The 17,840-nt window shown below is 34.6% G+C and overlaps 1 protein-coding gene across 3 annotated transcripts in view; it reads left to right on the forward strand.

The window, feature by feature from the left end:
* Window positions 1–4,677: 4,677 nt before the first annotated feature.
* Window positions 4,678–17,840, forward strand: part of LOC128985333 (spondin-2) — a 90,881-nt gene continuing 77,718 nt past the window's right edge. For all 3 annotated transcript variants that reach the window (XM_054404787.1, XM_054404874.1, XM_054404953.1), the window contains exon 1: window positions 4,678–4,971. In XM_054404787.1, the coding sequence (XP_054260762.1) occupies window positions 4,770–4,971 (202 nt within the window). In that variant the 5' untranslated portion in view covers window positions 4,678–4,769. The remainder of the gene's footprint in view (window positions 4,972–17,840) is intronic.

Genomic DNA, 17,840 nt, shown 5'->3' on the forward strand with positions numbered 1-17,840 from the left:
GGCCTCCCTTCCGGATAAATTGAGTTTCCGTGAAATATTTGTATTGTATTTGGAGTGATAACCAGGACACACTCTATGAGTAGGATTCTATTTTTTGTTTGTTTAAATTAATTCTGAATTTATGTACCTTAAAAATTATTGCCTAATTTACTATGTAAATTAGGTATACAATTACAATGAACTAAACGAGAATCATTATTCATGAATAAAACGGACAATCTTGTAAATAATGATAATGGACCATTTAAAAATGGAACATTACTAAATTCAACATTTACAAAGTTATAAGTTAAACTTACTTCAGAGATATGTATTTTTTTATTTTACCTAAATTTACTTGACGAAATAATCTTTTTCATAGTTATTTTAAGTACCGACATGTTTAATTTTTTTTTAATGTATCATTGTAAACATAACCTTCATTTGTTGTGATGTGTCTGATGATGCTATCATAGCTGGCGAAACGCCTTATAAAAAAATTATAAAATATCGGTGAAGCTTTTTATTTTAATATTTTATTATTTTCTATGTTTGATAGTCTATTGTTATCACCTTTCATACTAAATAAGGTTCAATCAAATTGTATATGCTCCTTCATTATAACAAATTTACTTAAAAGTAAATAACATGTTGCATTAAATCTGCACTGTTTTATGCATTTTAACTTGATTTAATAGGGCAATTGAAAGTCACAAAAAGTTATGTCGATTGATTTGAGTAGGGATATGCAACTGTTTAAAAAAATAAGTTTTTGTTTAATGTTACAAACTCGTTCTAAATTAATCGTATGCTTGATCTGGATTCAGTTAGCAATCTTCCAAAGCCTCGACCACACAGAATAATAGGCGACGGTGATGTTGGGAGCCGCAAATTGCTTGCAGCAGATTAACGCCACCTGAGACCGGAGGCGGCGCTGCGGCTCGACAGGGTTGCTTATAATTGTTCCTGTGGGTCACAGGGTAGGCTTTCAGAGACAGGGCGGAACAATACAATACAGGTTACTGGATACTGTTAAAATGCGCGATAAAAGATTTCCGGAAAAAGAAGATTTTTAAAAGATTCTTTTCTTTTATAATCCAAAACAAGATAGGGGTTAGTTCTCTTTATTTGTATATTAACTCTAAATCTTTTACTGACTAATCTAGTCACTAGAGTAAACATAAGATCAAATCCAAACACATACCTGGAACTGTTTTAGGTCCCAATTTAGTTTCAACTGTGGTATTTTATAATTTATTTAATAAATTAGTGTTTAGTACGCCTATTATGTTCATTATTAATTTAATACTTGCAAAATTCCTTATGACACAAACTTGTATATGATTTTACTTCATATTAATTTATTTCCTAACAAACCTCTCATGTTCACGATTTATATCCAGGTAATTTCCCATCAATCTTTTTACCTGCTTTGATATTACAGTATAGTTCCGCTGTGCCCTAAATTTGGTAGTATATTTATTTCCTACCAATACAATCCTTTTGGTAGATATTTAGGAAAACGGGATGTGCTTAGTCACTCCACTCTACAAAACCCAGATATGACAGTTAGTATTAGTTATAAGTACTGTAGGTGATATCCGTCGAAATCGTCCGTTACTATTGAGATTTCACGCCAATTTAGCTAATCAATTACAATAGATGAAGTGAAATTATTAATGTATATAACATTTAACCTTATTTGATAAGCAAAAAAGTAATAATAATATAATCTTAGTACTGCACCTTTTAAAATATGATTGATTACTTGGTTGAATGAAATTTTTCTGGTTATTTAAAGATTGCCCAAGATTTGAGTAATCTCTGGGTTTTCTGGATCCACGAGTGTTTGTTTATGTTCATGGTTATCCTACTAATATTAAAATGAGCATGTTTGGATGTATGGATGTATGGATGGATGTATGGATGTATGGATGTATGTTTGTGACAAGTGAACGCGAAAAATACTGGTCGGATTGGGCTGAAATTTGGCATGATGATAGCTCACATTCCCGATTAACATATAGGCATATTCTTATTTCAAAAATCCTTTCGGGCTCCGCCCCAGTGGCTCTGGAGTTTCCCATGTTAACCTTATGAGAAATGAAATTATTGAATCTTAACAGCTGTTTCAATTAAACAAGTTGGTTCTGTTCTGTGATGTTCAATAGCATTAAAGTTACAAAAAATACCAACAGGGTGCAGCACTATTATTTCTTTTACATTTATGACAACAGCTAATTTGCAACCAAAAGGTGAGTGAGCGTAGCGAACGAACTTCAACCTGGAGGCGAGTTAGCGTAGCGAACGAGCTAACCTGAAGGCAAGTGAGCGCAGCGAACGAGCTCCAACCTAAAGGTGAGTGAGCGTAGCGAACGAGCTCCAACCTAAAGGTGAGTGAGCGTAGCGAACGAGCTCCAACCTAAAGGTGAGTGAGCGTAGCGAACAAACTTCAACCAGGACGTGATTGAGCCATGCGAACGAGATAATCTTGAAAATTAAGAAGTTAAACGGGGCAAAGCCCGCGGGTTACAGCTAGTTTCATTATAATTATGGGAAAGGTAGAGGGTACAACATTGGGTCTGACAGCTGATAGAGAGTTAATATTACTTAGGTAACATCATCTGATTAATCATTAACTGAATTATCACCATTAACTGAATTATCATTAACTTAATCTGCTTCATCTCTAGATGGTAGTAAAATAAAATACCAGCTATTAAGAACATTATTTATCACATACTAGCTGCTGCACCCGTGCTTTGCAACCGGGGGGAAAGAAATAATAATAGTACTGTACTGCACTCTGTTGTTAACCCTTGTAACCTTAAATGCCATTGATCATCATGGAGCCCATCTTGTTGGTTTATTTAAACAGTGGTCAATGTTCTCCGATACTTTTTGAATATAAATACCCAACCCATAAGGTAAACATGGGAAACTTCACAGCCACTAAGGTGGACCCCAAAGGGGTTCAAGAATGGGAAATGGACAGAATCCGCCTTGGGGATGTATAGAACAACTTCCAAAGGGGGTTTTTTTTGTAACATTTATTTAACCAAAATTCTTTCAAAATCCCTGACATGGGTACCAGTAAGACGGCCCCAGGGCTAAGTGCTCAACGTAATCACGAAATGGGGTGTGTATCCATCTATTCCATGAAGTTCTACATGTATGTACCAAGTTTCATGACCATCGGTCCAGCGTTGTTTGAGTTTATCACTGCCAAATATACAAACAAATATACATACCAACATCCTCTTTTATACTTATAGATTACTTTTCCAATTAGTCATTCTTGAATGAACAACACATCCCCAAGGTTTGGTTTAACTTTTATATCAATTTATAATTCATGAATTTAATGAGCCAACAAGAGGTGCTGTAGTCAATAAGAGTACCTAGAGTGCTAAGAATAGCCAATAGGAGAGCCTAATGGTCAATGTCAATATTTAATAAGCGAAAATGCAACCTTGGACCAACAAGAGTAAATAAGTACACCCAACATTATTCTTACGAGATTTCAAATTTTGTCATCATACTACGTAACTCACTATGCTACTACCATCGAAGTATATAACACAACGCTACTACATTTATCATAACTAGTTGCATTAACAGCGATACAAGTAATCACGTTCAATATTTTGCTGAAACTTTATTTCATGAGGTATTGGCATTACCTAAATTAATTAATTTATAAACTGAAAAAATTATATATTTATCTAAAGCTAAATATAATGGTATGTTTGTTTAATCAGTAAATAATTCATACAACATAAATTGTATGATAAAAAGGATGGACAGTAAAATTAAATGACAATTAATTCGAGTAATAAATTGTAGTGAGCAAGCTAATCTAGGAGTTGAGCTCGGGGCTTCGGAGTTTGAGGTCCTGGGTTCAAATCACACCAATTTCCCATGGATTTATCGATGTGATAATGCCATGTCCCTCTAGGATTAGCCTGAAGTAATGTATAAACAGTTCTGGGCTAGAACCTAGTGTCCTAGGATGTGAAGTAAAAGTAATACATTCAGAAAAAGACCAAGAAAAGGAAGTGTTCAATGTATAAACACATTATTTATGAAAGATTTTAAAAAAGAATTGGACAGATTAACACTATATACTTTAAGCAATATTACAGTAAGCTATTATCAAATTTGCACACAACGGGAAAATCTACTGTTTAGTTCAAATCTAAAATAAAAAGAATAATGGGTTAGGGAAAATCTATTCTGATTCATTTGATAACCAAGCAACACCTAAATCTCGTAACCTTTTAAAAGACAATTCTGAGAGTCAACATTGAGTTTCTGATTTCTTAACATAGCTTCAGGTGTTTTGTTATAAAGAGGTCGCCCAATTGATTTTTATGCACAGCTGTTTTACCATAAACCAAAATAGCCTACATAAATTGTATTGTTATTTTTATTGTTGTAACGAAAATAAAAAAGAAGAATGGTGGTTATTATTATCCCTTTGAATATCACTTTTTTAAAGGAGTAAATTTAAAAACTTAGGAATTTCCACTGTATTTTAAAAACAAACAATATTGACAAAGAATAATTAGAAATGAGCAGAGGTTTGAATGAAATAAAAGTCCGTTGTCGTTTAAATTAATATTTTCTATAAGGTAATGAGCACGTGGTGGCGCGGGAGTGGCGCCTGCGCGGTGTGTGGTGTGTGGGGGTGGGAGCGCCAGTCGATGGTTGCCGTGCCGTGTCAGTACTCAGTAGTGTCGGTGTCAGTGTTGTAGTGTGGCCAGTGTTGCCGGGACTGTGTTGTGACGATGCTGCCTGTAGCCGCGGTGTTGCTGTTTGTAGCCCTAGCCTCCTCCAACTCTACGTCTCCCCCCGACCCACAACCTACAGTCACCCCGTGTGACAAACTAGCCACCTACCGTGTCGTGCTGCACACCTTCTGGACTAGGGATCTGTTCCCCAAACACTACCCCGAGTGGCGACCGCCGGCTCAGTGGAGCAAACTCATAGGTAGGTCACTGCCACAACACATATCCTACTGCTATAAAGGGGGAGTTCATAAAACTCTTCTATTTTCCTTGATATTTTTGAATCAACATGTGAAGACTATATATTACGAATAATATAACTCTTTAGTGACATTACAATGTATAAATACATTCAAAAGAAAACTCTCAATGAATGTCAGTAGAAAAATGGGAGTATATTTTAATATTTTTAAGTTGACCAACAATGCTAAATACATTTAATTGTTTTTTTTTTGTAAATTGATAAGGAAATCCTACTGAAGGCTTGGTATTAAAACCTTTATTTTGAACATGTTCCGTTTATCCCTTTTTATTAAAACCAGAAAAAAGGTCGAAATAAAATAAGTAATATGTAATTAATTACTTTTATTTGTATTAAATGTTACAGTGAACAATTTGAATTATTTGTTGTTATAGAATAGATTACATTTTTGTATTATATTCCATGACAAGAAAGCTATTTCATTTTAACCTAGAGAATACGTCTAAATACTCGTAGTAAAAATAATGTAACTAGTAAATAGAATACAGTAAAGAGAGATAGTATTTGTCATCACATACTAAACCTATATGTATTAATCTAAGACTCATAATTTTTTGAATTTGATTTATGAAAATTTAAGGTGGGTAATTTTAAATCAATAAATGAAATTAAAAAAACTGAAAAACCAAGTTGGTCATTATAGATTGGGTTTATTGATGTGATTGTGATTAACGTTGCTGTTTAATTATATTACTTGTGGATTTGTCAGTGGTTATTAATAAAGTCCCGTTAGATATTTAGAATAAAATATTCACGTTAATACACACTGTAACTTAATATTTCCGCTGTTCCTATTTTGATACCAATGTTTATCAAGGAGCTGTATTCAGTTGGCACTGTTTATATTACTAGTGGTATCGTATTGGTTTTTACTATGGTAAAAAATTAATACTAAAATACCATAGGTTTATTGCTAGAGAAATATTTCCGAACAAAATAAATCTACGAAATAAAACAGTACTTGAACTTCAAAAGTATGCAAGTATTTTCTATCGAACATTTAAATCGTTTCCAATAACAGAAATTCCAGAAAACATCGCCAAAGCATTCAATTAAAGTGACTTAACAAGTTTACCAAAGCTGAATGTTATTGTTTAGTCGTGTTTTGTTTGACTTGTATACATTGGCTCTTAAGTTTATGTTCAGTAAATCTCTAATGTATATATTCGGTATGAAGATTACCGATCAATTCTTCTCCCAGATATTTGTATTTATTCCGAATACCTACAACCAAAGTCTCAACTTTATTTGTATCCTCTCAAATACTACTTGAACATCAACTTCACCCTGCATATCAACACCTGCAACATTTTTGTATTATCCTGTAAAGGAAATTGATTACAAATTAAACAACTTTTTAAAATATCATATAAATGTATTATATAAATTACAATACATAATAAATAATAATAACATACATAATATACATAAATACATAATAATTTATAATACATTATATAAATGTATGTACATTCAAAAGGAAACTCGATGAATGTTAGTAGATCAATGCTTCTGCCTTTTTTTTTTACTAAAGGAGTATGTTTTAATAATTCAATATACGCCTGATGAATGAAGTAAAGCAAGTAAACGTTTATATAGGTAATTTACTGCCTTCAAGATCAGCTGATCTTTGGTATGAAATGCAACACATTGTTTAGGTAATGCTTTTTAAGCCATTTAATGAGGCTTTTTAGTTCTCTATGTTTTTATTACTTGAATAAAGAAAGGTCCTCTTTGATCGAGCAATTACCTTTATAACCGCTATTAAAAAAATAAAGATATAATGCTTATTAATCTTATTAGGATACGTCAATGTGGTTTAGGAATTAAAAAAACAAACAATTTGTTTTCACTTTTTTCATACTTTTTATGTGTGATATTAATGTGTAATATGAATGAAAACATATCCAATGTTATATTTACTTAAAACAGCATATTTATATAATTTTAAAAGAAAATCACGACATCGTTCTACCACAGGACTTTTATTTAGGCTATCTGAATGACTCTTTGAGCGGAGCGAGCGAAGCGAGCGAAGCTCTTATACGTCGACTCTTATGCATTTCGTAATACGCAAACTCCTCCTAGACGGATGAATCAATCGTTTTCAAATTTTGCATGGTGATAGAGACCATATCGATGAGTGCCAACATCTATATGGCGTTAAAAAAGTCTCTCAGGAATCCGCCCCACTGGGTCTCAAAGTTTCAATGTAATCCTTATGGAAGAAGGATTTGACACATAAACAAAAACATATGATCAGCTGTTGACTTTTGAATGCAGTAGAAAAGAAATAGCTGATAGCATTAATCCACAGATATTAGAACAGAAACGGTATGGATCATAAATATAATCAAATGACGACACTAGCTTGAGGTCCGTGACGTGGGAAGTGGTGAAGGAAGTAGTAAAGGAGAGCAGTCTGGAGTGTGGAAACTGTTTATGACGATTAGATTTAGGTATCTGCATTCCTAAAATTTTATAGGAAGGGAGGAAAACTGGTCCGCGACGTAGGAAGTGGTAAAGGAAGTAGTCAAGGCGAGCTGTCCAGAGTGTGGGGACTGTTTATAACGATTAGATAAAGGTAATATTAAAGGCATTCCTAAAATTCTATTGGAAGGGAGGAAAAGGGGTCCGCGACGTAGGAATTGGTGAAGGAAATAGTCAAGGCGAGCTGTAGGGAGTGTGGACTGTTTATGACGATTATAAAGGTATCTGCAATCCTAAAATGCTATTAGAAGGGAAGGAAACAGGTTCGCGACGTAGGAAGTGGTGAAGGAAGTAGTAAAGGCGAGCTGTTCGGGATATGGAATCTGTTTATGACCCTTAGATAAAGGTATTTGCAATCCTAAAATGCTATGGGAAGGGTGGAAAACAGGTCCGCGACGTAGGAAGTGATGAATGAAGTAGTCAAGGCGAGCTGTCCGGAGTGTGGAAACTGTTTATGACGATTAGATTAAGGTATCTACAAACTTAAAATGCTATGAGAAGGGAGAAAACAGGTCCGTGACGTAGAAAGTGGTGAAGGAAGTAGTAAAGGCGAGTTGTCTGGAGTGTTGGATCTGTTTATGATCAATAGCTTAAGGTATATACAAACCTAAAATGCTATGGGAAGGGAGGAAAACAGGTCCGCGACGTATGAAGTGGTGAAGGAAGTAGTCAAGGCGAGCTGTCCGGAGTGTGGAAACTGTTTATGACGATTAGATAAAGGTAATATTAAAGGCATTCCTAAAATTCTATGGAAATGGAGGAAAAGGGGTCCGAGACGTTGGAATTGGTGAAGGAAGTAGTAAAGGCGAGCTGTTCGGGGTATGGAATCTGTTTATGACCATTAGATTAAGGTATTTGCAAACCTAAAATGCTATAGGAAGGGAGGAAAAGGGGTCTGCGACGTAGGAAGTGGTGAAGGAAGTAGTCAAGGCAAGCTGTCCGGAGTGTGGAAACTGTTCATGACGATTGGATTAAGGTATCTACAAACCTAAAATGCTATGGGAAGGGAGGAAAACAGGTCCGTGACGAAGGAAGTGGTGAATGAAGTAGTAAAGGCGAGTTGTCTGGAGTGTTGGATCTGTTTATGACCAATAGATTAAGGTATCTACAAACCTAAAATGCTATGGGAAGGGAGGAAAACAGGTCCGCGACGTATGAAGTGGCGGAGGAAGTAGTCAAGGCGAGCTGTCCGGAGTGTGGAAACTGTTTATGACGATTAGATAAAGGTATCTACAAACCTAAAATGTTATGGGAAGGGAGGTAAACAGGTCTGTGACGTAGAAAGTGACGAAGGAAGTAGTAAAGGCGAGTTTTTTGGAGTGTGGCAACTGTTTATGACGATTAGTTTAAGGTATCTGTAATCCTAAAATGTTATGGAAAGGGAGGGAAACGGGTCGTGACGTAGGAAGTGGTGAAGGAAGTAGTGAAGGAGAGTTGTCCGGAGTTTGGGAACTGTTTATGACGATTAGATTAAGGTATCTGCAATCCGAAAATGCTATGGAAAGGGAGGGAAACAGGTCCGTGACGTAGGAGGTGGTGAAGGAAGCAGTAAATGTGAGCTGTCCGGAGTGAGGGAACTGATTATGCCGATTAGATTAAGGTATATGCAATCCTAAAATGCTATGGAAAGGGAGGGAATCAGGTCGGTGACGTATGAAGTTGCGAAGGAAGTAGTAAAAGAAATGTTGTTCAGAGTGTGGGATATGTTTATAACCAATAGATTAAGGTATTTGCAATCCAATAATGCTAAGGGTAGGGAGGGAAACAGGTCCGAGACGTAGGAAGTGGTGAAGGAAGTAGTCAAGGCGAGCTTTTCGGAGTGTGGGAACTGTTTATGATGATTAGATTAAGGTATCTACAATCTTAAAATTCTATGGGAATAGAGAGAAACAGGCCCGCGACGTAAGAAGAGGTGAAGGAAGTAGTAAGGTGAGCAGTGTGGAGTGTGGGAACTGGGAACCCTTTGTAGCAGTTAGATTAACTTATCTGCAATGCTGAAATGCTATGAGAAGGGATGGAAGCATGCCCACGACATAGAAAATGGCGAAAGAAGTAGTAAAGGCTAGAGGTGTGAAGTGTGGGCAATGTTTGTGGCAATTATATTAACGTATCTAAAATACTAAAATGCTATGGAAAGTGATGAAAACAGGTCCACGATGTAGGAAGTAGTAAAGTATGAGCATAATGTGAGAACCGTCTGTGGCAGTTAGATTAATGTATCTTCAATCCTAAAATGCTAAGAGAAGAGAAGGAAACAGGCCCAACGACGTAGGAAGTGGTGAAGGAAGTTTTAAAGGCTGGCAGTGGAGAGTGGGGGAACCGTTTGGGCAGTTAGATAAATGTATCTAATACCATTATATAGTCAATATACCAATATATAGTCAATTCTAATACTTAAATGCTACGAGAAGGGAAGGAAACAGGTCTATGGCGTAGGAAATGGTGAAGGAAGTAGTAAGGCTTGCAGTGCAGAGTGTGGGAACTGCCTTTGGCAATTACATTAATGTATCTGCAGTCCTAAAATGCTATGGGAAGAGAGGGAAACAGGTCCACGACGTAGGGGGTGATGAAGGAAGTAGTAAAGGTGAGCAGTGTTGAGTGTGGGAATGGATTAATGTATCTGCAATGCTAAAATGCTATGGGAAGAGACTGTAGACTGTAGGTTAAAATGATTACAAAGCACAAATTGATACATATTTCGATACATGCAATCGTTTACAATAGAAATTTACAACTGAGTTGTCAACAACTGATTTTTACTCCATAGAGGCTAAAAACGATCTTTACTCCCTAAAGAGTAAAAATGCTACTTTAGACCCGCAACGCATGCATTAAAAACAACTGTTTTTACTGCAGTATGACAAAAACAACATAGTATGAACCCCTGATGACTCCGCTCAATTTTGTGGATGCCTCTGCAAACGCCACCTAGTAAAATATTACAAAGAATTTGAGTTTATATATATCTATATATTAATAGGCAAGCATGTTTCTTAAAAAACTGTTTTCTCAGCTAGTGTATACATCGCAAGGTGAAAGCTAGATGTGCAGAATCTCTTTATAAATTAAAATGGACTAAAAAATAAGTACGAAAAATGAATTTAAAAAAATAACATGGGCCTTATGGGTTGCCATGCTGTTGATGGTGGGTATAAGCCTCTGGATCGTAAATTGCAATATACAAATGGTTTATGATACCTTTTTGCGTCAGACGATCCGTGTGTAATTAGTGCAACAAACGTTAAAATAAACCATTTTTCTGTTACGATTAATAAACAGAAAATCTAAACATATTGAAGACTGCTACACAATCATCAAATTGTTCACAAATAGCGTGGGTGAAAATAGTGAAGTCTATCCATTACATTATTCTTGGTCAGTTTTCGACCACTGAACGACCTCCAGTGTATATTAACTCACATACAAACAATATAATACTATTAGACGCCTAAATTAATTTGAATATCATTATTATCACGAACAGCTATGGGGTCTCTTTTCACTATGGAAGTATGTTGAGTTTTCAAACAAAAGTTAGAAAACCAATCAGTCCGCTCCGCACCGTAGGTGAGTAATCATTGGTAGCTTCATATAGCTTTCCGGACCCAACGGCTCAATGTATATTGTATCACCCGGCGCTTCCCACAGAATTCGCCCCGAGAACTGAATTGGCTATGCTTAGCTAATAAACGAAACTCATTATTTGTTGATCATTTGTAAGCTAAATAATTAATGTACCACTCATTTGATTATTTTCTTTTCAAGAGTTCAATTTTAAATAGCCATCAAACCTATTTACTGTGTAAACGTTCAAACAAGTTCAAATGAATTTATTAAAGTTACAAGTAAATATCGATATTGTAGTAGTCAAATAAAAGTACCGAGACCGTCAGCAAAGCTGTACTTAGTTGTGTATCGATTCAATAAGCTATTGTACTATCTTTATCATAATCTTTCCTCTTCACGAACCTAAATCCAAAGCCATTACAACCTACTTATCATATTTACAACTTGCCAGTTGTGTATCTGGCCAATATAATTTTAAAAGAAATAGACGCTAAAAAAATGGACACGTTTACATCTGCTGGATATTTATTGTAACACGCTATTTCATATTTACTAATCCAAAGTTGTCGTTTAAGCTATACAATGGGTTTATTTTGTTTAATTTAACGTCATTTCGAGGTTGTTCCATTATTTAAAATAGACCAAGCTACACCCAGTACTACACTTAGTAATGCGAGAGTCGAGAAAAGGGTCATTTAAACACTACAGTACTGCCTATAAAATAAATTGTAATTTTTATCCTCGGAAAATCTAAGCATTTTACAACGTTCTGACTGAACTATTACAATCATAAATCTAATATATGAAATGAAATGAAAAATTGTTTATTTACACAGGCAATGTTAGGGCCACATGACCCTTTCTTACACTTAACCTGGTTTATATGTGGACCTACGTCACTCCAAGCTACCAAAGTACAACTAATGTCAACACAATCCTAATCATTGTAACTTACCCATGGGCCATGCTTTAAAACTAAGGCACATGTGTTTACACAATTATATTACGCTATGTTGGTACCTATGGAAGATTGATAACGATCTGACGATCACAGTTTTGAAAACGGAAAGGATATTTCCTCTATAAATAACATAAATACAATCTAAAAATATATTAGTTACTCTAAACTTAATATTCCACTCAATGTTGAAGTTATCATAATTAGTGAAGCCACTTTGGTAAAGCTGTTCTAATGAACTCGATAACAAGAGTTTGTCAACAGTTATAATTTAGGTGAAAACACGCGTTTATGGCGTGTAGCTGACGTTGTTGTCGTTGCCGCTGATTCAGCTGGTTGTATTGTTTATCAAAGTGTTGTGTGTTGGGTGACGATGATGAGGCAAAAACACAAAATGTTCATCACGCGCCACATCAAAAGCCCTGTTTTCATTCCACCGCGTTTCACCACCAAAGCTGCTCAAGCTCTTCTGTTCAGAGATTATCGTCGCTGATCTCTTTGGATGTTGTTCACTTCCTTTTATCCCGGCCTTTATGCTTGCTTTCTGTTCATAAGTTATCTTTTACGGTAAGTGTCGCCCGGTTAGATTTAGACAATGAACGATAAAACGCATTTATAGTGAGTGATCTAAAACTAATAGAGAATGTGAGTGTGATATAAATGAAAAATAAAATAATAAATAAAGATTAAAATGTTTTATTTTACTTATGTCTCATCTTCATATTCGTTGACTCTCAAATCTAGCTTGGAACTATCTATCTATATATTAATGGGCAAGCATGTTTCTTTAAAACCTTTTTTCTCAGCTCGTGTGCATCGCAGGGGAAATATACGCATACTGTTAGAAATATATTTGCCTGTAGATGTGCAGAATCCCTTTATAAATTAAAATAGGCTAAAAAATAAGCACAAAAAACGAATTTGAAAACTTCAAAAAATTAACATGGACCAACTGGGTTGCCATGATGGTGACGAAATAACAACAAAATGTAAACAGAAAATCAAAACAAATGGAAGAAATCCCAATCACATGTTTTATTTACAGTGTGGGGAGAAAATAGAGAAGTCTGTACATTAATATTATTTTTGGTCGAGTTTCGACCACAGGACGACCACTAGTATTACTTATTTTTTAGGCCAGGCTAGGTTTTTGTCATTATTGAATAGTTTAACGAGATTGGCAACTGTCGGAAAACTTGAGGATTCACAACCCCCATGCTCTACCACTAGACTAGCTCCACCTCCCTCCGAATATTTTATTATCACCGAAAACGACATTTTAATAATAAATACTACATTAATAGTATTTTGTTTATACACTAGACTACATAAATCAACATAAATATTGACTAAGGGTGAAGTATAAAAACAACTCTTAACTCAATTATTCTTTTAAATTTATTTGGCTATGACAAAGGTTTTTTGAAGTAGTTAATTCATCACGAAGGCAAATATTGTACTGCCCAAAAATAATTCAAGCTGATTTTCACCACACATACGGTTAAAATCGGTATTTTTTACTGCTTCCTTAATGAAAACAAACCTTCTTTAAAAAAATCTTTGAAAATAATGACAAAAGTGAGAAAAAAATATATCTCTTAAGTCATACAGTCGTTGACAATATAATTGTGTATTCAAATAATGCCTCGCGGTCAGGCCCGAAGCTGGAAATTTCTATTTATTTTCGCTATTCGTTTTAATGAATCGTGGAAAACCCTAGTTCCAAATTATAGGTACCTACATTGAAGTTACAGTGAGTATCCTAAACAAACTGAATGTTTTGTAACACTAAGTCCTTTAATAGCTTTACTGAAAACTAGTTGCTTTACCCAGCTTTGCAATGGGACGACACAGAAGAACATTACTGTTTGTATTTTTAAATCTAAGTTACTTTACTAAACGTTAAATTGATTGAAATAGCAGAATTGTTAAAAATGTCAATTGTTTCTCTTAGTTTTATAAAACTCCCTCATGTCAATCCACAGGACAATGTTTACAAAACATTGCTTTTAACAACTCAAATGTAATTTAGTGTGTAAAGTTTATCATGAGATTATGTGTGTGTAAGTATCGACATGTGAACGATCAGTGCCGTCGTGTCCGCCATAAAAGCTGCATCGGTTTTTCGTACGATTAAATGTGGCCGGCCTCCTTAAATGTTTTTTTTTGTACACGAAACTAGTCACTCCTGCCTGAAGACGGACAAAAGGTACGTAACCTATCATATTATTCTTACTCTAAATATATTCTTGGTGGAATACATTTTTAAAATACTTTTTTCTTTGAAGACAGTCCATTTTCCCACTGCCAAAAATACTGTTTAGTGTATAGTATACTGTTCTGTCTGCTATATTCTGTGTAGCACCAGCTAAGGTCTGAAACATACGCAGCCTACTTAGAGAGAGCTAAGAGTAGCGATAAGATTCAACCCGATTTACTGTATTCACTGGATTGGTGAGAATGCCTTTATGGGCTAATTACTCTGTAAGTGTTGTGTGATTTTTTGGGTATTTATATATTGTTTTTGCGAGATGCTGCGTATTTTAATTAAATATAGTGCTGAACTTAAGGTTTCAATGACAAATACTAGAACAGACCCGGTATGGATAATAAACATAAACAATCTATGCCTGAAGCAACTAGCCTGAAAGTATACATTAACATTACTTAAATGGAACCGTCTCATATGGTTGGATAATATTAGTAGTTTATGATACAGTCAGTTACCGTGCGTCATTTGTTTATGTTTATGATCCACACGCTTTCTGTGAGGTTTCCGTGAAACTGTGTAAAAAATGCCTGTCCGTAGAACGGGCACTCTGCTAGTTAGGCCTATATAAAAAAAAACAAATGTAATAGCTGAGATGCATCTTCAATATTTTAAATGTGATTAAATACAGCCCTTTTTGATTGTGGTTCGTGCCCTTAGAAGAGGGTTTACTTAAAGAACCTTTTTCTTAAGTTTCACATCATGAAAAGTTTAGGTGTTCCGTTTACGGGTTTCTCAAAATTGTGTATTCATTATTAGCATTATAGGCCTATACCAAAAATAAATATCCTTAACACCAAGTCATAAATACTGCTAATTTATGACGACCAATACAGCAATTGATTTCAATTTAAACTTGACGGTACTGAATTTTAATAGCTTTGTTTTTAGAATGATGTTCAGCAATATAAAAATACTAGCTGTTTTTTACCTTTAATAAATAGCAATAATTTTACGTAATAGATTATATAAAAATATTTCGTTAGTATAATTATGATATGTGCAAGTTAAAGTTATTATGTTTAACTAGTGGTTCATTATTTTGTACAAAAATAATTTTAATAATTTTGCTTAGTTTAAAGGTGTATTCAGAAACATGTCACAAAAATATACTTGAGTCGATGTTGTGTTCAATGCATAACATGCTAAAAGAAATTATGATGCTTTAATACTCTAGCTTTGACAAAGACCTTTCTTTAAGCTCTCAATTATATTCTGTAAAATACATCGCAGAGAGAAAGTAACATCGCGGCTCATTCATCAAGACCTAAATCCTTGAGGACAATATTCTTTTCTATTCTTTCTCAAAAAAATACAGTTTTCTAATTCAAACATTCTGTATATCAATTAATACAGCGTTTTCGTCACAATGAAAATTGCAATAGGGATAGTTTTGAAGCATATTTAACACTAAACATATTTAAAAACTAAGTTAATAAAACTACACTTTACAGGTTAAAAGTAGACAATAAGTTACCCAATCAATGATTAACGTAAAATTGAATATTTGGCAGGTATAAAGAAAGAAAGCAGAATATTGTGTTAATGTGGACCCGCATGTTCTATGCGAGTGGATACACCCGCAGTGCAGTCGGTGTTCAGCGGTGGAGAAAACTATGTTTAACATTACCCTGCTCCCTTGCTTTATCTTAGTTCTTCAAGGCAGTTAATGTCTCCTACCAAAATACCAGAATATTAGGTTTAAGAAAATGTTAAATATGTTGAGTTTAAAATGCCAGAAACAAATTTAGTTTCTTAATATCTGCATGTCAATAATAGACAATTATCTTTACATTTATCAATAGATGTTCTAAATTTTCTGAGACACTTCACATTGAAATTTGATGTGCGGAATTCAAAGTTGAAAAAATTAAAACAGATGGCGTAAATGTCCAACAAAAAATTGATGTATCAATGTGATTAACATAATAGGCGGGAGTGTTGAAGTAACTGGTCTAAGCAGGTCTAAGTGATTAACTAGTGTCTGTTCGCCACGTCCACATGCCACCCAGATGCTGTTCACGAGTTTGTGTGTCAGGTTACAATGTAATAGATTGAGATGAACAGGTGGTTTAAGGTCGATGTCAGATCTACTGATGAATGTATGTAAGTAATTTTTTAATCAATGTGCGTACTACTCGTACTGTCTACATTTATTCAAAAGTTTATGTCCTCGTGGCGTGGTTCAACCGCATGAATGAATCGGTTCGGTTGATATAAGGTTTTACTGGTACATATAAGTGTTTGAAATATTTAAGGCGTATGCTCAAGAAATCCTGCCCATATGTTTTCCACAAGTTTTTGTATAGGAGGTGGTGTGTGATTCGCATTAAAATATGAACCGGGTCGGTTAATGTGTTGGATGTGAGTACTGTCAGCACAACACGTGCCACCCAGATGTCGCATGTTTGAGGCAGAGTATGATTTACAAGTGATGAATGAGACTGGCAATATCAACTAGTATTTGACCATACCAGGAACACAGATATTAATATGTATGCGTTTAAATAACGTCATTTGCATCATTCTGGAAGAATGGATGGGTCAAGTTAGTGTCTGCAACACTTGCTCTGCGTTAATTTATGTATTCAACTCGTGTTGCTAATATTTTGTGCTTCAATTTAAAACGAAACAAATAATAAAATGTTAATCAAGATGCTAAAAATTAAGAAGCCATTGATCTATAAATAATCACTAATGATACACTGAACAATGTGAACACATTTAACTAATTATTTTATGGTGTTTGTTTTTATTTATATCCAACCAATATTTTTTAAAATAATAAATATTGTATATAAACAAAATTATACAGTATATATTACATATTACATACTATTGTTATATACAGTACAAGTGTTATTAATTATATAAAATACAATTTATAAATGATAATATTATAAAGAACTGTACTTGGTAAGTATTTCCTCAATGTTAAAATTTCAATTATCGCTCTACAATAGCCATCAAGCGGCACAACATTTAAAAATCATGTGGCGTGTATTTGGTAATCTTAGTTCATTTAAACAATCAATTAAATCGATGTTAATGTAGCCTGCAGTTATAGGTGAGCTGGTCTAGTGCTTAAACGCGAGAATTTGGTGCACGAGCTCTCGGGTTCAAATCCTGCTCAACACCAATGTATTTTTGCTATTTGATAATGTTACCAATCACTTGGTGAACCTGAAGTAATGTGTAGGGTAATAATTCCAGACTAAACCTAGCATGCTAGGATGCGGAGATAGATATATTAGAATAAAGTAGCTTACAGTTCATCTAATGTAAAACAATAATGAGTTAAAGAAACACTCCGCTAATGTAATATATAATGCTATTAAATGTTAGCAAACTAAAATTCAAAGGCAAGTAGAATCTAATTGAAATAATACTGTACAAATGTATTACTTTAAGGCGGAGTCAACTCCGTTAATTCGGTGACAGAAATGTTGCTGTGTTAACGTTATTATTCCGGCGCTCTGAGCACAAGTAAGTGGAACAGTTTTGTTGGGACAAAGAAGGTGCTTC

This window comes from Macrosteles quadrilineatus, unplaced genomic scaffold (genome assembly GCF_028750875.1).
Source record: "Macrosteles quadrilineatus isolate MER2022 unplaced genomic scaffold, UCM_ALF_1.0 Scaffold_1__1_contigs__length_201487025, whole genome shotgun sequence".
Classification (NCBI taxonomy): domain Eukaryota; kingdom Metazoa; phylum Arthropoda; class Insecta; order Hemiptera; family Cicadellidae; genus Macrosteles; species Macrosteles quadrilineatus.